General features: G+C 39.8%; 1 protein-coding gene across 1 annotated transcript; it reads left to right on the top strand.

Moving 5' to 3' along the window:
* The first annotated feature begins 812 nt into the window (after nt 1–812).
* Nucleotides 813–19,740, top strand: LOC148101154 (uncharacterized). Its single transcript, XM_087845747.1, has 4 exons — nt 813–1,514; nt 1,554–2,179; nt 19,120–19,250; nt 19,481–19,740. The coding sequence occupies exons 1-4, from the start codon at nt 813–815 to the stop codon at nt 19,738–19,740; spliced, it is 1,719 nt and encodes a 572-aa protein (XP_087701873.1).
* The last annotated feature ends 873 nt before the right edge of the window (nt 19,741–20,613 follow it).

Here is a 20,613-nt window from a genome sequence, read left to right as displayed (position 1 = left end):
GTTCTGTTGGCTTCATCGGGTGATGGCCTCCAGCTCGCACTGGAACGGTTCGCAGCTGAGTGTGAAGCAGCGGGAATGAGGATCAGCACCTCCAAATCTGACGCCATGGTTCTCAGCCGGAAAAGGGTGGAGTGCCCACTCCGGGTCGGGGTTGAGTTCCTGCCCCAAGTGGAGGAGTTCAAGTATCTCGGGGTCTTGTTCGCGAGTAATGGGAGGAGGGAGCCAGAGATCAACAGACGGATTGGTGCTGCGGCTGCAGTGATGCGGACGCTGCACCGGTCCGTCGTGGTGAAGAGGGAGCTGAGTGTAAAAGCGAAGCTCTCAATTTCCCGGTCGATCTATGTCCCTACCCTCACCTTTGGCCACAAGCTGTGTCTCATGTGAGTGTATTCAGTTTTGCCTCCTTTATCTCGTCTCGTCGATTACTTCCACCTGTGTGTATTTAAGTTGTGTCTTCTTATGTTGTAGTCGCTGGTCCGTCTGTGAATCTACAGTGTATCTACCATGTGTTTTCCCTGGATTTCATTCTCGACGAACTTCATCTTCACCCCCCCCCCCCGCTGCTACTGCTCGCCTGCTTGCCTCGAAGGAGGATGTGCGGCCCGAACTGCCGGATGTCGAGTTACCCGGCCCATCGGAGCCGGGTAACGTTCGCGTCACTGGCGCGTCACCGGATTTCAGGATGTTAAAGCAGCCGGCTGTGGTGAGTGAAAAGGACACTTTTTCGGTTTCTTCTGACTCTGTGACTGTTTATTCCTGGGCTATTGTTTGTGTTTCCACTAAGAATAGTGGAAATAGTTGCTGCCTCACCCATGGCCATTGCTTCAAAGACTGCCTTTTCTGAGCCCACCGCTAGTGTTAGCAATTGTGTTCACTCTGTTGCCTCCGAGCCTGGAATTACTAACACTAGGACTGTGAATTTTGGAACTGGAAATATTATAGACACTTCTTCACCTGCATTGGTTCATTCAGGGAAAGAGGGAAAACCCATTGAAACAGCTGTTTCAGAACTTATTTTTCCGTCACAACCCTCAGTTCAGTCAGCAGCCCAGCTGCCTTCTGTTCAGTCAGCCAATCCGCCACCTGTTACACCTCCACCACAATCGTCTCCGCTGATTCAACCACCATCCTCACCGTCTCATCCTAAGCAGGGAACACACTTCACAAAAACATTTGCTGGTTCTCAAAAGCTGGTCTTCTTTGAGACAGTAACTCCCTCTAGGGCCTCCCCAGAGGCTGGGTGTCAGCCACCAGCCAACTCTGGACCCCTAGAGGCTAAGTCACCAGCACCAGCTACTTCACCTGAGAACTCTACTGAGCAGTCTCAGCCGTCATCCCCTGCTGAGAGCTCCAGTGAGTTCACCCATCCGCCTCCGTCCTCTGCTGGGTGTATTGGTGAACACTTTCAGCCCTCTGAGGACTGCATCCCACTGTCGCTGCCTGAGCCAAGCCAATGTGCCACTCAGCTCCAGCCAGTGTCCACACTGCCAGAGGTCTCCGTACCTGCTGGTTCAGTGTCTGTCTCTGCTGGAGGGTCAGAGGGACCCATTCAGCCGCCTGTCTCTGCTGGAGCGCCCGAGGGGCCTGTGCAGCCATCTTCTGTTTCTGCTGGGGGTTCTGGAGAACCCAGCCAGCATCCAGCCACGTCAGCTGGGGGCTCAGGAGAACCCAGCCAGCATCATGCCTCATCAGCTGGAGGTTCTGAGGAGCCTGTCCAGCATCAAGCCACGTCAGCTGAGGGTTCTGGAGAACCCAGCCAGCATCACGCCTCATCAGCTGGAAGGTCCGAGGAGCCCGTCCAGCATCAGGCCTCGTCAGCTGGGGGTCCTGGAGGACCCAGCCAGCACATCCTCGTGTCTGCTGACAGCTCTGGGGAGTCTGTTCAGCCACCACCTGCTCCACCACCTGCAACTTCCACACCGTCGCCTGCAGCGTCGCCACCTGCAACTTCCACACCGTCGCCTGCCGCGTCGCAACCTGCAACTTCTACACCGTCGCCTGCAGCGTCGCCACCTGCAACTTCCACACCGTCGCCTGCAGCGTCGTTGCCTGCAGCGTCGCCACCTGCAACTTCCACACCGTCGCCTGCAGCGTCGCCACCTGCAACTTCCACACCGTCGCCTGCCGTGTCGCCACCTGCAACTTCCACACCGTCGCCTGATAACAAGAGCTTATCAAGGTTAAACGTGCAGCTGTTGTTCAGCCACTGGTTTCCTCTTTCTGGTGCAAAGTGGGCGATAAACAAACAAGAGAGACGGGAGTCACGACAGAAAAGCCGATCAGCTGACCATTGATCAGTGTCATGATTGAAGTAGCAACAGGAGAGGGAGGGAGAGAGAAGAGGCAGTGCTTTACAAACATTTAGAGATGAACTTACACACTTGCTTTACTTCTCTGGGATAACTTTTTCGGAGATGAAATGCCGGTTTGGTAGCGAGGCTCCAAATGCTCAACCAGACCGCCGACAGGTCTCGCACGCCACAGCCGCTCTATCACGTGACGCATACTGCTCCGACATACCAAGGTTATGAGCTGAGTTACACCATGTCGCAAGTTTTCTGAGGTGCTTTTGTAATATTTAATGGATCGGATTACATTTTTTATTTCTCTCCGATATCCGATCCCGTAATTTAGGTCACTATCGGACCGATACCTAATATCGGATTGGTTCATCTCTAGTAATTGCAATGTTTCAGTTATTTGCAAAATCACAACCTATTCAGCCATCAGGACTTCATCTTTCAGGCCTCGAGCTCAGCAAAAACCATTGACAGGACTACTCAAATCTAAATTTCTGGTGGTAGTTACACTGGTCTCTTCTCTCCTTCCTGTTTTTACTTTTTAAATATAATTGATAATGCAGTTGTGCTAATGAGCTACTACACACTACTAAACTACTGCTAAAAAAGGACCTTTGCATGCATTTGCACAAACGGCAGCCAGGAGAGTCAAGAAGTAAAATTAATATTTTACAATCCAAGTACAAATACCCAAATACATGGTTTTAATCAGTGGAGTGTAAGCTGATTGTGTAAATACCTACAACTTGCAATGTAATGTGGAGGGGCCCATTTGATATTTACTTTGCCTGGGGCCCTTTTGCATTCTGGGCCCTGGAGCAATGCCCTGCCTGACTTATTATGCCATTGCATACAAGATTATTGCTGAAAAGGCTGACTGTTCACAGAGTGCTGTATGGAAGCACGTTACTGGAAGGGGACAGAACGGGGAAATGTGGTAAGAAAAGGTGTACAAGCAACTGGGATGACTTCAGCCTTTAGAGGACGGTCAAAAAAGGTGGATTCAAACCCTGAAACAGTGCATCAAGAGTCACAATGCACAGAAATCTTCTGAAAAAGGATTACAGCTACATTCATAAATAAGTAAATACATTACGCTAACCCTAACCCAGCATGGTGGTGCAGTATCTCACACAAAGAGCTCCTCAGTTCAATTCTATTCATTTTTCTGTGTGGAGTTTTCGTGTTCTCCCTGTGTTTGTGTGGGTTCTCTCTGGTTACTCAGGCTTCCTCCCACAGTCCAAAGACAAGCACTCAGTGGGGTTAGGTTAACCGATGACTCTCAATCTTGCCCATAGACGTGAATGTGAGTGCGAATGGTTGTCTTTCTCGATGTGTTGGCCCTGCGACAGACTGGCGACCTGTCCAGGGTGTACCCTGCCTTTTTCCTAAGACAGCTGGGATAGGTCCAGGAATCCAAGATTCAGTGTGAAATATATATCAACTGCTGGTGTTAGGATTCATTGTGTTTTATTAAGTACATAGTTAAAGCAGCTGCTTACTGGGACACTTTGAAGATGAAGATGCAGATTTGCCTTTTTAAGAGCACAGTGCTACCTAATGGTTTTCTGACCATGTTATTACTGTGCTTGATATGCAAACAAAGACATAGTACCCAAACCCCAAAGAGAATCCATAAGTTATTGTCAAGAGGAAAATGAAAAACACAAGGTGACGTCCTGCACTCCTGTCTGCATAATTTTTTGCAATCTCATAGTGCCTTCAAAAAACTGGACATTAGAAGACTAGTCTATACTATTATGTGATTTCCATAAAATTAAGCTTTTCCTGCTTGATATTCATGTTCCTGTTAATATTAATATTATTTGATTTATTGTTATTCATGGTCTTTGTTCTCTTTGGGGTTTTGTGCTTATGTTATAGTCTATAGGTGTCCTCCTGTGTGCCATGTTTTTCGTGGTCCATGTGCTCCGTGTTCCCTCTGTCTCCCCTGTCAGTCATGTCTCCTTGTCACAGTGTCAAGTCTGCATCTTTGTGAATGTCTCATGTTTCCTGTTTTATTTCGACAGTTCCAAGCCCTCTGTTCAGTGTTCCTTGTCTCATTATGTGTGATTAGTCTCAGCTATGTTTCCCTCTTGTGCCTCATTCCCTCGTTATCCTCGGTGCATTTAAGCCCTGTTGTCCTCTGCTTGTTGATGCGGTGTCCCATGTTGCTGTGTGAGTTTCTGTATTTCTGGTTTCCCAGTTTTTTAGTTCTTGCTGAAGTTTTTCATGAATGCAGCTCTGCCCTGAAAACTGTTTCTCTGACTGAGCGGATGTAAACCGGCCTATTCTGGCTTAGGCTCCACTAAGTAGAAATTTCTTCTGCATATTTTAAAGTTACACTCTGTTATAAATTCAACATGATGTCACAAAGTTTGCAGATAAATTAACAACAGCTTTAGTAACATATTGTGGACTTCTTCTTTTGTGGATAATTTTATGAAAGGACAAAAACCCATCAATGGCATTCACTAAGAAACTTTTCCAGCAGAGATGGGGGTTGCTGCTTGATGCAAATGATCTGAATGATAAGTGCTAAAATGATAAAAGCAAAAATCCCTCATTAGAACTTTGTCAAACAGTTTGGGAAAATATCTAGAAAATGGTTGTTTTACCAGTGTTCCATAAATTCTTTCTGTCAATGATTCCTGGAACACGTGTTAAAATCATAGCTGGGACAGAGAGGATATTTGGGCCAGGGTTTGGAAGTCGTTGGCCTTCTGTCGGGGTTGGAGAGCTGCTAATGGTCACCTGATGCTAATGACAATGTGTGCTCTGTCAGCACGTGGAGTTTTTCCACCTATATCTAAATTAATACTGCAGGTCGGAGACAGCTTTGTGGGACAAGTATTTTACATGGGACATGGATTTGGAGTGTCCCTTTCACAGCTCAAAATTTTTGAGCCAGAGTATTAAAATAAATACAGACTAAGATTAGTGGCAGACAACTTGACTGTTAATTTATTTGAAAAGTGTTAATGGCGAGAATTTTCACTGACCTTATTAATCATCAGAAATATTTAGAACAAACCCTGAATATATTTCTGGCAGAAACACACAGACATACATATTGTTGCACAAATGGACAGCTCTTAAATCAAGATTTTGCTTTTTACATGAAAACGTTAGCAGTGTTATGAAATTTTCATTTTATGCTTTCATGTGCAGAAACTCAAGTCAGCGACAATCATAAATTGTAAGCATCACTTTCTCTCGGGCTTGTTCGGTGTGCACAACCTGTACTTAATTTGCTGGAAACATATCTGGTTATGATTCTGCCATAATTATAGAACGAATAAATTTAAAAGGTATAATTAAGACTAAATTTATTTAAAAGTCATTGCTAGTGTAGCAAGCCTGCCGTTTAAGCACCACTACTCACTACTCATGGTGTAGGGGATATTGGGAAAAGTATACACTTTTGCAACAAGTTGCTAGCAACAAAGTACCTAAAGAAACCTAAAGAAAGAAGTTACATTGGTTCTTTGCTACATGGTTCATTGTGTGAAGACACAACATTGGTTTATCCCTTGAGTGAGTTGCCTTTTACGTGTTTGAATGACTTATAGGTCCACGATTAGTGGTTCAACAAACAAACAAGACATTCCTCTGAAAATGGTCAGGCTCAAGAACTGGATGGGAAATCATGAAAAACCAGCTAATGTCAAAATAAGACTTTGAAAGACCTTCAGGTAGAATACATACACAAAGATACACAAATCTAAATCATACAACCGCCACCCAAGAGACTGTGATTGTGTTAACTTGTTTACTTATTTACACGAAGTGTATGATTATATTTAAGAAATACTTGGTTAGACCTGGAATAAAAAAGGATTCATACTCATTCCACATGGAGGTCAAATTCCAATTCTTGGGTAAAAGGCCAGGATATAGTTTATAGAGACAAAGACCTTACTAAATATGATTGCAGACTCTGTAGCTATTGTTTCCAGCACATATATGATGTATGTCAGCACCACCATTAAACGGATCAACAACATCCTTCTGAGCCAGTTGGTAGGAGGGCCTCACCTAACCTAAATCAATGTACATGACCACTCATCGCACCCATTTAGTGGGCTAATAGTGTTTGAAGCAGGTGATTAACTGAAATCATTCAAGTGAAACAGAATAGCAGAGTGAAAATTAAGTGCTCAAGAAAAGGCAAGACAATCATTTATTAAAAGGGTATGACTGTTACAAACTAATGTTTCAAATACAGATGATTTTGAATCGTTATGTGAAAAGCCATGTTGAAATGGTGCATGATTTTATGGAAGCCTAAGTGAGTCATGTGTTAAAATAAACTCCTCAAAAATAAATAAACACTTCATCATCACAATCTAAAACAAAGCAGGGATATCAGTCTGTGACGGGGGCATAAAAGATTATGAATCAGTTTCACCCGCTTTGATGCAAATGAGCGCGACAACAGATGTGCTGTAGACAAAATGGGAATGGTTTTTGCAGGTGGCGGCCACAGACCCCACCGAGCCTAAACATGCAAAACATTGCAGCTTCAGTGCAACTGGTTTGAAATATTTGTAGTTATTAATCTTGCTGTCAAAGTTGACCTTTTCAATTGTTTCCCTGAATCTAACAGAAACACAGTAGAGCTTTCCCATCTTCCCATCTACACTGTTCTCACTGCTGAATCAGCAGACTTTTTCAACATGCTTGCAGAAACAGACAGGCACAAATATATATGATACAATAAAGCCTTGTTTGCTGCTAAATGTAGGTGCAAACTTAATGCTTCACTTTATCAGCTTAATTTATTACTCAGTGTTGACCAGGGAGATACTGTGATGCTGAAAACTGCATGAACTTTGAGGCTGCCAGCATATAACACAAGCAGTGTGAAGAAAATAACATGGAGCTGTAGTGTTTGCAAATTATGCCAAATCATTACATCATATTGAGTTTAAAAATGCAGAACAAAACAAACTTGAATACCATGCTCTGGCTCAGGTGGTAGAGTGGGTTGTCTACCAATCAGAAGGTTGGGGGATTGATTCTGGACTCCTCTAGTCTGCATACAAAAGTATCCTTCGGGAAAATATTGAACCCCAAATTGCCCCGAATCTATTGGCGTGAGAGGAGGTGTGTTACTGTTAGAAAGTGCTTAGGCAGAGATGCTGTAAGAGTCTGTGTGTAGTTACGTAAATAAGCCTAGTAAAAAAGTGTCATATGACTACCAGACATTTACCCTCCGTAAAATGGTATTCAGCCTGTATAGAGGAAGCCTTCAATGTGCAGTCATGATGACATATTGACTTTAATCACCATCTACTTGCCACCCAAAACTTCTGTCTATTCAGCTTGTCAAAAGAATCTAACTGACGTGAACACAACAGGATGCATCAAAACAGGACAAAAAGACAAGTAGTTGATTTTTTTTAATTGTTTTTGGGTGGGATTTTTTGAGCCCACATAATTGCACCATTTCCTTAGGGGTTAATGAAGTATTCTATTTCTGATGAAGATGAAGATGAACTGATTTACCAGCAGAGGCCCCAGTGTGACCATGAACCAGCTGTCAGCAGCCATCCAACGTCCAGTGGACTGACACATGGGAGGGAGGTGAACAAGTAAAGTTCAAATGTGGATTAAAGCATTACAAAAAATGCTCTCAATATATTTTTCTCCCAGAGCTTAGAATGATGTTGTTACAACAGATTGGCATTGACATTCTCTTAGAGTTTTAAATCGAGGTGAAACACAGTGTGTGTTTCACCTCGATTTAAAACGTTGGAACATACACTCAGAGTTACCACCCTTTAAAAATGTTTTTTTTTTCTAAATTTGCCAACTGTGGCATATTACTTAGCTTTAGAATTTGTTTGATTTCTTTTTCAGGGTCATTGCATCAATTAGCATTTCTGCAGCTGTGTTATCCCAATTGGTAATTTTTATCTGTTGTACCTTGTTGTAATTGACCTTGTAAGAACTAACCCAATTACTGTATAAAAGAAAGACATTATAGCTCCACTGAAGCCAAAATATTGCATTCATGTGGGCTCCCTTGTTGCATCTTTAGAGCCAGAGTGTGCACAGTAGTGACTTGGGATGGTGAAGTTGCTGCAGCACACTCCTGACCACACACCTGCTGGATGTGACCACAAATGGTCCTCATGGTTTCACTGCGACTCTCAGCTAATTAAATTAAGGTAATTACAACCAAGTCAGTATATTTAAAAAGGCTCTTTATTTTAAAAAGCATGATATTAAAAAGACCTTCGAGGTCAACAAACTACAACAACAGACAATAGAACAACAGTTAAGCTGTTCTACAGTCATTGGTCCATCCCATTGTAGAATTACTGTTACGTCTAATGCTGCATGTTTTGAAGAGAAAGAAGGTTTAATTATTTACAACCCCAATTCCAATAGAATTGGGATGGTGTCTAAAATATAGATGAAAAAAGAATGCAATAATTTGCAAATCTCATAAACCCATATTTTATTTCATGCCAGAATCATGCCTACTTTTAATGTAGTGCCTGAAGATTATAGACATCCAATATTGATTTTCAGAGTAAATAGATTTCTCCAGATTCCCAGATCAATATTAGTTTTGATGATCTTATGTAATGTAGATGATGAGATATTCAAAGTCTTTGTGATTTTTAGATTGAAGAAGATTATTCTGAAATTGCTCCACAATTTGTAGATGCAGTTTTTGAAAACTGATGAACCATTACCCATCTTTACTTCTGAGAAACTCTCCAAGATCTTCTTTTTTTACCCTATTGTGTTGCTAACCTGTTGACTGTAAAACCTAATTAATTGAAAAATGTTTGTCTACCTGTTTCTTTTTAGTGCATTTATTTTTCTATCATTTTCATTGTTCATTAATTTAAAAAAATGTATGAAAAAAAATCTTTACATTTGTTAAGTTTTTTCTATATGTCCCAATGTGAGTAAAATATGGGTTCATGAGATTGTCAAATCATTGCACTCTTGACATTTTACATTGTCCCAACTATTCTGGAATTTAGGATTTAAATATAAAGGTCCTGTAGTGGAAATGTTTTCATTACAAACCAGGCAAACAATACCAGTATTAGTATTAAACCAGCTCATAAATATATATATATATATATATATATATATATATATATATATATTAGGGGTGCAACGATACACAAAATTCACGGTTCGGTTCGATACTTTGGTGTCACGGCTTGATATTTTTTCGATACAAAAAATGTTCATGCTTTTTTAATTTGTCATTTATTAAAATTATGAATATATATTTTAACTCAAAAGTACAGTTTTTAAATTTAATGTTGCTGAAACAACAAAGTAATAAAAAAAAATCGATCTGATCAAGAAATCACTCATCTTTGGAAAAGAGAGTTTATTACAGAGAAATGTCTCTTTCCAAAATAAAAGCTATACTATACGCTTCTTCTGGGATATAGTCTCGGCAGCATATTAAATCAGGTCCCCATAAGGAGAATCATGTGCTAACGGCTGTCTAAATGACTCGGGTAAAGTTTGTAGCATGCGTGCTTGTTGTTTTTGTCTGCTTCCACTTGTCTTTGCACTAGGATGATGTCGGCGTAAATGTGCAGTCATATTCGTTGTGTTCCCACTAGTGCTGTCAGCGTTAATCTGAAATGACGTTAACGCCACAACACGGCAAATCTCCGTTAACGAGCTACCGCGGATCGCCCCGTGCGTGGGGCTGGACGGCCAACACGTTAACGAGCTAACTGCGCTAACGCACTAGTTCCCACCAATGTAATTGAGCATTGTGTGGCACATCCGACATACTGTTTTACTTTTGTCCATGACGCGCTTACCTTCAGGGTCATACGTCACATGAAAACCAAAATAGTTCCAAACGCCAGATCTGAATGAGGGTGGGGGAGGTTCAATTTGCCATGTTGCAACGAGCTTAGCTTCTGTCTCGCTAGCTTGCGCTGCGCTCAGTGAATCTGCGTTCGACTACTCCGCCTAGGCTGCACTGTCGAGCGCAGATCCACTGAGCGCTCAACACAGACAGCACCGTCAGAAGGAAAGCTGATAAAATAAATTAAAAATGTTGTATTGTTCGATACATATGCGTACCGAACTGAAAGCACTGTATCGAACGGTTCAATATCGATACGAGTATTGCTGCACCCCTAATATATATATATGTGTGTGTGTGTGTGTGTGTGTGTGTGTGTATATATATATATATATATATATATATATATATATATATATATATATATATATATACACACACACACACACACACACACACACACACACACACACACACACACACACATATATACATATATATATATATATATATATATATATATATATATATATATATATATGTGTGTGTGTGTGTGTGTGTGTGTGTGTGATTATGTAATAAACTGTGAATAACTCAGGAAATAGTTTGAGCTGAGCAGTTGAATGTAGCAAATGGAGATCATGACCCATAACAGCACCATCTTAAGTCTTAATTTTCAAAACATGCATATTTTGTAAGTATCCAAAATATTGTTGAAATTGAAATGCTGGAGATCAGGAAGTCTTAAATAGCATGAATGTCAAACAAACAAAATGGGGGCAAATCCATGTATCAGTAGGTAGGTGCATTCATACAAACTGTACATGCATGCCCTTGTTTTTATGCAGTCACTATATAGGCAGGTGTTTGTGTTAATCAGTCAACAACAAAATATTAGAGTTTTGGAGCTGTTGGATTTGGAGCAAATCTAAATCGATGTAGACAACCAGAAGACAAGGACATGATCCGTTATTTACACACTGTCTCTCATCTATGACCCAGAAAGAATCCATTTGTCTCACTGTTTAGCTTGTTTAGATAGTTAGCTGGTGAAAGGAAGAGGCAAGATAATAACAAATATTTACACAGTGCGCAGTGGCTTGCTTTTCCATTGTCATGTATTTATGTCAGTTTATTTGAGCATTAGACCTGGGGTCGGCATTTAAATGGGGTTTTTGTGTTTTTTTAATGTATACTCTCCATTTATTTCATTTTTCTTTACTTTGCTTTTAAGGGGTCAGTTGTGTAACACACTCACTAACACAATGTGCACCAACCACATTAGAAACTTCATATTATTGTCTATTTTAAAACAATTTTCGATTTTAAACTTTAAGGATGAACAGAACAGACCGCCACAATATGTCTGTGCTTTTGCTTTGGTCACACATACACATGCAAATTACACTAACATGCTCACCCAAATTTATGCCCATTAAGACAATCACAAACCAATTCCAAAGTCCCTCAAGAAACAAAAAACATGACTATCAAACTGAGCGAGTGAACAAACCAAAATAACACCATCATAATACCACTATTTAACTGAGGTATCACAGCAGTTTCAATTATAAAGCTACCGCATTTGTTTCCTTCTATTGTCAGTGTTGAGCACAACTGAACCCGCATTGAGCCACCATTAAAAACACCAACTGATTAAAAACCATTTAATTTGATAGCTAAAACAGTGCTTCTCCATTTTCAGATGAGCCATTTATCACAACGCCAGACACACAAATGCAAAAAAACAATTTGACTCCAATTGTTGTAAGTGTTGAATCACGCTGCGAAACATGCTAAAGCTAATTTGCCAGACAAATTAGTTGGCATGATTCGAACTTCATTGGCGAAGTTATAAAAATCTCGTATGGAGAGAAAAGTGCTCCCGCCGTACATTTATAGTAATTGTTTCGACAGAACCCCGCTGTGGGGGCATTTCAGACGCCCACCCTAATGCCATTTTTTTTTAAACACTGTGACTGTCAAATGACTTGGCTGCGAATCCCAAACAGCACAAAGACAGCTCCTCCATTCCTTTTCACTACTGGAGTCCACCTTCCCTGCGATGCAAACACATGCCAAACTGGTTGCAGTCCAGTATTTTTAAGCTAAAATGCTCCATTAAATTGTGCTGCAACATACGATAAAAGTTAGTTTTACATCACAATTAGTCCTATTTGAGGATTGGTGGACAACTTCAGACAGATGGAAAAACCAGAACGTCTGAGAAGATAATAACAATAACGTAATAATGTTACACATGGAACAATCTGTATTCTCAGGAGTTTGGAATGGAAGTGACTGCTTTAAGGTTTTTGAAGATATTTCACGTTTGAAGAGGTGAAGCGTCTTCAAAAAACTATTACAGTTGGTAGAGTATACGGGGTACGGAATATATTTTTGGACAAATATGGCTTCATCCTTTATTTTTCTTATTATTATTAATTTATAATAAGAGCATTCCTGTACAGTCCTGCCTACTATATCAACAAATAAGAAATAGACAAAGCTTAACAAATGGTAAAGAAAAGCTTGTTTAGCAGCATTGGGCTCATATTCCACTTACTTTTGCCATCAGATTTTTGGATCATGATTGCTAGCATGTGTTTTTAGGGAAATCCATTGAGATGGTTATAATTTGCTTTAATTTAATTAAAGCTTTAATTTCTGTGGCCATAAACCAAATGTTTGAGATTTCTCAGTATTTTCAAAAGATCATTGAAGTCTGTAACCTGTGTGGGATTATAAATTAAACAAAAAATCCATCCAATGACTCGATTACTGCATTGAAGCAGTGTTCTGCGGCCTTGACCAAAGACCACAGCTATTAATAGTTTAAAATCAATTTTTTAATATGATGCACTACAGAAGAACTTCTTGCGTGCCAAGTGAAGCACAACGTCTACTGACAAAATGTTAAATATTCATTCGTTGGTCTCATGTCACACATGTAAACAGCCGTGGTATCTATTACAGGCATTTTTAATCAACTGGACGACATTGTTTTAGCACTCAAATTTATCCAAATATAAAGCTGAAGGTTTTTGCTAAATTTCTGTTATCTGATATTCCCAAATGTGATTTATCAGTACAAGTCAGTGTTCTTTGCCTAGTCCACACCACTCTAAAGCAGAAATGCCTGTGATGTAACTTTTGTCTTTCTGCCCATATATTATCACATGTTGGGTGTTTTCTCTTTGATAGAGAACAAAAAAAATGATATTTGATATTTTCTCAGCACTAGGTTTGTTCATCATTTTAAACTTTTTGCTCAGTATGTACTTGGATATGTGTCTCCCTTTCATAACTGTTTAGTCACACTGTCGCTGGGATGGCTGCTTCCATGATAACCAATCAGATACACTTAAAATCCATGACTTAAATTCAAACGCACGCTCACAAGCTTATAAACTTAGATACACTTTCTCACCGAAGTAAAAAGTTATTATTATGCTGTTTAAGGTTACCGTTTAATTTTTCAAGAATGGTGTAAAAATGCTGCGATGTCTGTTCATAAAACAACCATATCACTAATGTAATCCAAAGCCTGAAGCTATTGCTATTGTATCGGCTACTGAATTAACAGAATGTGTGCTAATAGACATACTCATACTCTTGCCAGGGTTTTGCAGTGACAGATGCACAAACTCCACTTGCTTTCAAACAGACACTCACTGCCAAACGCCTGATTTCAAGGCTATGTGCTTGGCTAATTGTGTGCAGTCTGCTCTCTGATTATGAAATGTTATTTTGTGCTCAAGGCCACTTTTCTCCATCAAAAGAATGCTGTTCTGCGAAACAAAGAGTGCATAGTCCACATGTTATGTCTTGATAAATGCACATTCCCAAAGCGTTAAGCATACGTATCCACAGAAACACGAGAAAAGGATGCATATCTATATGACGCAAATCATATAGACTTAAAATCAGTCTATATGATTGAAATGATTAATGTAATTCATTATTATCATAAATATCATTCTCTATAATTGTCTTTTTTATATTTTTATGATTGTGCATGATGTCATTGGGATGGATTCCTTTCAACATATTATAAGATGTTGAAAGTATAGTATAGTATATGTATGCATGTAACTTGTGAGCCAAGGGGTGCATACAAAAAAAGGAAAATTACCCCGACTCTGTTTTTCAAAGCTAATAGAAAACACAAAGTACTGTTTGATTTAAAAAGAAAACATGCATTAATATGAATTCCAGAATTTGTGCTTAATGCCCAATAAATGTCAGAAGGATGGCCTACAGTGCTGTGTGAGTGCAGTGAAATGCACTGTTATCAATAGGAAAAAAAAAATTTTGAGTGCTTTATGAAAGCTGCAGAAATGACATGAATGAGTCTGGCAGATTTTAGCTCAGCCCCGCCTAGCTGACCTTTTCTGCCTATAACACATGTAGTACCATTTAAGAGCCACTGACTGGTCCCAGTAGACATACCTTCAGTAATAAGAGGAAACAAGGAGTCCTGTTAATGATTGACAGCTATGTTTTTTTGTTTTTGGGATTTTGTTTTTGGATTATAGCCAGCTGACTATCTGTTATAAACCTTGGTTAACACTGCTTGGTTTAAATAACTTGTAATATATTGGAAGGATGTTAGTGGCAAACTAACCTCATAACATTCAGGCTCGCTACCCTCTGCCCTGATAGGATGACAATAACAAACCAGCCGTTATAATGAATATATGATAAAATGATCTGACCAAATGAAATGCTGATATCACCAAGAATGCATGCTGGTTAAAGAAATAAGGGAACATTAAAAAAACATGGACCACAAATTGTAAAATATTTAATTACATTTAATGTGCCAGTGTAACAAGCTAAAGTAACGGTCATCAGAAACATGGAGGAACTGGACAGGCACTGGTGTTCAATATACACTGGAGGTATGAATACATATGTGACGAGACACATCACATGGCACTGTGTGAAAGAACTTAATCTGCCTCTGGCAACAATAACGTTATAATTCAACAAATTCTGTTTATGTTAAACTGGAATTGAGAACATCTCAGCACACAGACCCAAATGTTCTGGACTTGGAAAAGGACCCAGGGAATAATTTCTTTTCCAACATTAGTAACAACTGCTGCCACTACACTAATAAGCACACCAAATAAAACAGCCAGCCAACTATCCATTTTTTTTTTAGCAGAAATCTGTAAAATAGTGCAGTAATTTCCAAGCTTTTACCTCTCAGTTACCGCTGGTAGTTTTTGTGTAATAAGCAGGAGAGCTGCAAAATGCAACACTGTTCGTTTCTATTTAATAACATATTAATTACCTATTAACGCAAGCACACTTAAAAGGTGTGTGATTATTACCTGGAAACACCTATGGTAGTTTCTGTGAAATAAGCATGAATAGAAACAGCCTGCAAAGAGCTGGCTGCCAGTAGGCGGCAGACTGTTGTCTACTGGGAGACTGCACTTTCTATTTTATCCCTGGATGAAGAAAAAGAAGAAGTGGGGCGCCAATTGCTAATTTAAGCCACCATTTGCCTCCCTTTCGGCGTGCCTCATATATCCATGGTTGCCTAAACTAATGGATTATAACAACATATCTGGAATCAAACCTACATTCTACCTACTGCAGTAGGACTGCAAGGAAAGAAAACCCTTTTTTATTCCTTTAGTTATATTTAGGATCATGTTTCTCATAGTTATGACCTTATGCCACATACCATCAAATTACACCGCTAACAGAGTAGCTAACATTAGGTTAGTAGCTAATGTTAGCTTAGCTAATAATACTCAGAGTAGTTATAAAAACTAAGGTTGTGTAAAAGTAAGGCTGTCGTGAAATAACCTCACCATTATTGTAAATAGTGATAGAGAACTACATGTGGTTAAATAAGAATAATAATAAGAAAATAAGAAAGAAAATTAAGCACTCCAGTTTTCATCGTTTAGGTGAGGGGCTTGGAGGTGTTGTATACTCACAATTTAACTATCCGCCTCCAGTAAATGTTTGTAGTGGTTTATTTCTAATAATTAATATTAAATATTATAATATGTTATTTTGGATAGAAAAGTAAAAAGTTGAATTTAATATTTTAATGTATACATAGATGATAATGGTGCATTTTGGTGAAATTGTTGCTTGAAGAACTGACAATTACATCACACTTTCTTTAACATTGTTTTTCTTTCAAAACTTCACATTTTTCAGTATAAAATTGGGCGGCTTGGTGCTACTTGCTGCAGAAGGGCTGGATCTTTGGATAGTTAGGAGTCAATCAATGATAAGGCGGAAACCTACTGGCAGCCGACTCTTTTGCTGCATGTAGGTGACAGACTGTTGATAAAGATGATGAAGATGGTGCAAGACAGTGGTATTGTTCCCCCACAACCCTGAAATGGACAAACAGGAGATCTTATTTTTGTGTACTGGACATTTTCCTACCTGCAATATTTTTACCATACACTGAAAAAAATGCAATATTGTTGAATTTGCATATAAGGACTTAATATATGAAGCATGACTAATTAAAACTCCACATCTAAACATAATTGTGTCTTTTAATTTTCACATATTCTTTAAGGATGTTCAGACTATTAGAATAAATCATGTTGAAAAGAAACAAAGTAGTCATGTTTTCTCCTGAAGCTCCGCCCCCTGGAAAGGTTCTGGAGGAAAAATCGGCTGCACTGTCCGCCATTTTTGTCTCTTGCTTTGGAAATTCTACTACTATCGAGAGTTCTACACTTGAAGGTAAATAAAAATTAAAGGCTAAAACACTAGTGAGAAAGACTGTAGACCCTTTATATATGCAGACTTTCACTGGGGTAAGGTTATTTTACTGGAACGTGGGCTGTTTATTGAAACACATGAAAGGTCAGCGTAAGGCTCCAGTTAGCTAATGTTAACCGAAATGGTGTGATAAACAAATTAGTAATAATCAAATATAATGTGAGTTAATATTTTTTGTAAATTTTTTCAGTCCAAATTAACAGACTATTACAAACTTGCGTCCGTGTCTGTAGTAAGTGTGCCTGCAGTGTCTTAACCAATAAACAAGCTATAGCAGGGATACGACTAGCATGTTGAAACATGTCTGCTGCCAGCATTACTGCTCACACACGGTAACATTACCAGCAAATAGCCACAGCCACTATAAATATGCTAATAGGTCCGTGTGGCTTCTGCAGTCAGCAGCTAGAAGACTCAACACAGACTCAAGATTCAGTGTAACAGTGTGTCCTGTTTGTAAACCCAGAAAATAAAATTAAATAAAATGATGACCTTGAGCTTCAAGCTAATGTGAGCTTTATGCTATAGCTTGATGCCAATGCAATGGTGAGGTTGTTAAATTAGCAAAAATTGACTTCATATACCCTACATGAATCGTAAAACCAGAGTCATGATAAACAAAATATACGTGTGTTTTTTCCTCAATAGTTTCACGTTTACTGTCTGAGGACAGCGCAGCGAGACCTCTCTGCTTATGAGCAAAAAATAAACCAAAATCAGCCCGTTCATGTTGGTGGAAAAATGCACCATGTCGACCAATCAAAAAATGATATGGCAACATGACATTTGGTTGCTTAGGAAGAGGGGGAAGATTTAGGAGTGACGGCGTGAGAGAAAGAGAGAGAGCGAGTTTTGAGATGTGAGAGATTTGTGACGTTTAGCGTGTTTGGAGTGTGTAGTTAATGTGTTGTCTTGTGTAGTTAGTGTGTAGCGTTGTGGATAGTTTTGTGTTGTGTGTCAGAACAATGAGGCGACTGCTGTCTCCAGGTAGAAACAGCAGTGATACACCTGCTGCTGTCAGACCTGCAGGTATCAGGCTGTGATGTTTCCTTTATAGTGGACAGAAATATTTGGAGTGGCACAAATAATTTGTGTGGTGTCTTATTGAAGAACAGCTGATTGTTCTGTAAATAGTTTGACATGGTTATTAAAAAGGGTAAAAGGTAAATGGCTGCAAATCACTTTGTTTGCAAAACTTGTGCATATGATTTTAAAACTGACAATTTATATTTGCATTTAAAGTTATGAAATATGATTCAATAGACATGTTTGTGGTTGTTACAGTAACAAAAATAACTTTCTACTCGGATTTTGTTTTTTGTCTGATTTTAGATCAATTGTGTTAATACAGTACGTCAAAATGAAAACATAACTGTAAATTCAGACACGTGAGGCTGTGCTGAAAAGAATGAGACCAAACAAGGCAAAGTAACTAGTGAAGGTGAAATGTAGAGGAAACATCAGAAGTAGTTAAAATGGCCAATTAGACCCTGGACCCCAGAGGCTTAAACACTTTTTTTTTAAAGTAACACAGTAGTTGTCAAGTAATTAATTACTCTTAGAATCTTGTAACTCATTTACTAACTCAGTTACTTTTTTGAAGAAGTAACTAGTAACTATAATTAATCCCTTTTTCAAAGTAACTTGCCCAACACTGGTGCCCAGTCATTTTCACTTGTTTCTTTTTCAGTGAATACTGACTAACAAACTTGTGTCCATTTAGTTAACTGGTTGAACACTGGTTGGACACTGGTTGGACACCTATGAAGGGCCTAAAAACATGACAACATAAATATGTAAAATGTATTTTTTCTGTACAGATATATACTCCCTGGTGAAAGTTGTTGTTGCCTCAGAGCAATTATCTAGTGCTGTTATGTAGAGGTGTTACAGTTAAGGTTTTAATAACATTATTTCATTTATTAGTGAAGATTTGCATATGTTATCTCACATTCTGAAAATTAAATTTTCTGGAAAGGTCAAATTAACTGATGTATTAATGAAAGACCATGATGTTTATATGACTATAATAGATGTAGTTCTGCCAAATGACCCAGAAGGATGCAACTTCTGTGGTTGCAAACAGGCTTTGGATGGTATGGAAGAGGGCAACTGTGAAACTGCTCAGCTTAAGACCTCTGGATAGAATTGAACTAATGGATGACATCAGTCTCTTTTTATATACAATTAATGGTTATAATGTTCCTGCACCACGCTCATAGAATACTGGCTGGCCTGTAGGTTACCCAAACATAAGAGACAAATTGTTCAGAAGGAATTTACTGAGATGCTGAAGTCGCACAGCACTTGGTGTAGCCCCATAGTTCTTGTGGTGAAGAAAGACGGGTCTATACCAGGGGTGGGCAATCTCAGTCCACGAGGGCCGGTGTCCCTGCAGGTTTTAGATCTTACCTTGGGTCAACACACCTGAATCACATGATTAGTTCGTTACCAGGCCTCTGGAGAACTTCAGGACATGTTGAGGAGCTAATTTAGCCATTTAAATCAGCTGTGTTGGTTCGAGGACACATCTAAAACCTGCAGGGACACCGGCCCTCGTGGACTGAGATTGCCCACCCCTGGTCTATATGGTTCTTTGTAGACTACTGCAAGGTGAATGAAGTCCCTGAGGCAGCCAGGCCTCACGGCCTGAAGAAGTTTGCCCCATGGTGTACATCAGCTGGAAACTGTCTGAAAGAGAATCTCTCTCTCAGCACAGTGGAGAAAGAGTGCCTGGAGATCCAAAGGGCGGTGGACTCCCTTTACTGTTATCTCCTTGGCTGCCCTTTCACCCTTTGTTGGGATCATGCCCCGCTGCAATGGCTCCATTGCATGAAGGATCCCAATGCCCAGATCACCTGATGGTATGTGGCATTAGAGCTCTTTAAGTTCAAGGTGGGGCCACAGATGGGGGCTGGGGGCACAGATGGTCATAGCTGATTTCCTCTTCTGCTTGTGGACATGGGAGTAGGCAAGATTGGATGGCTCTCCTGCCTAAGTGGGGAGGTGGGGTATGTGGCTGGGTTTGGTGCATGGCTTGGCTGCAGATGAGGGATGGTCCAGTGGATTCAGGGGCAGTGCCAGGGTAGGCTGGCCAACAGCTGGACTTAATTGAGCTTTAAATGTACTTGATGCTTTAGACGATGATATATCTAGACAAATGTATACATCCAGTGTACTTAGACAGGTCCCCAGAACAAACAGTAATTTTAGACCTAAAGCTCGGCTACATAAGAGTGAGCCCAAATGTGTAATGTTCTCTATGTGAAGGTGAGAATTTTGAACTGGATCATAAATATGAGGAGGTCACTGAAGAGACATTAAAAGTGGGGTGATATGAGACCATCTCTTTAACCTAGTAAGTGGCCTAGACGTAGTACTCTAAATTGCCTGCAAGCAATATGGGACAGATTTCCATGACTGCCCTCTGCATTAACTTGACAGGCATGGTCTATTAGGGAAGTGGTTTTATGGAGAGAAGTAAAGAGCGCTTTATATCAAAAGCATTGTTGAAATAACTGGGAAATAAAGTATGACAAAAGTACAAACTGCAGAGAAATGAGATGAGCAGAACAGAGGGTTAACATATACAGTGAGCATAAAGAGGATATCCCCATCTTTGCTTAGCAAAAAGGAAAGATTAGTGAAAGAGAAAAATTAGGAATAAGAGGTTCATAATCACAGTTCTGCCTTTGCTCAGCAAGCTGGGAGCAGTAGCTAAGAGGTTTGAGCAAA

The sequence above is a fragment of the Neolamprologus brichardi genome, chromosome 9 (assembly GCF_056152115.1).
Source record: "Neolamprologus brichardi isolate AB-2024 chromosome 9, ASM5615211v1, whole genome shotgun sequence".
NCBI lineage: Eukaryota > Metazoa > Chordata > Actinopteri > Cichliformes > Cichlidae > Neolamprologus > Neolamprologus brichardi.
The sequence above is the reverse complement of the archived record's forward strand: the minus strand, read 5'-3'. Positions and strand labels throughout refer to the sequence as shown.

Coding starts and splice junctions, on each gene's coding strand:
- LOC148101154 (XM_087845747.1), top strand. CDS start 813: ATGGCCATTGCTTCAAAGACTGCCTTTTCTGAGCCCACCGCTAGTGTT. Junction 1,515..1,553: donor TCTCCGTACCTGCTGGTTCA/GTGTCTGTCTCT, acceptor GGACCCATTCAG/CCGCCTGTCTCTGCTGGAGC. Junction 19,251..19,480: donor ACCAGGGGTGGGCAATCTCA/GTCCACGAGGGC, acceptor GGTTCTTTGTAG/ACTACTGCAAGGTGAATGAA.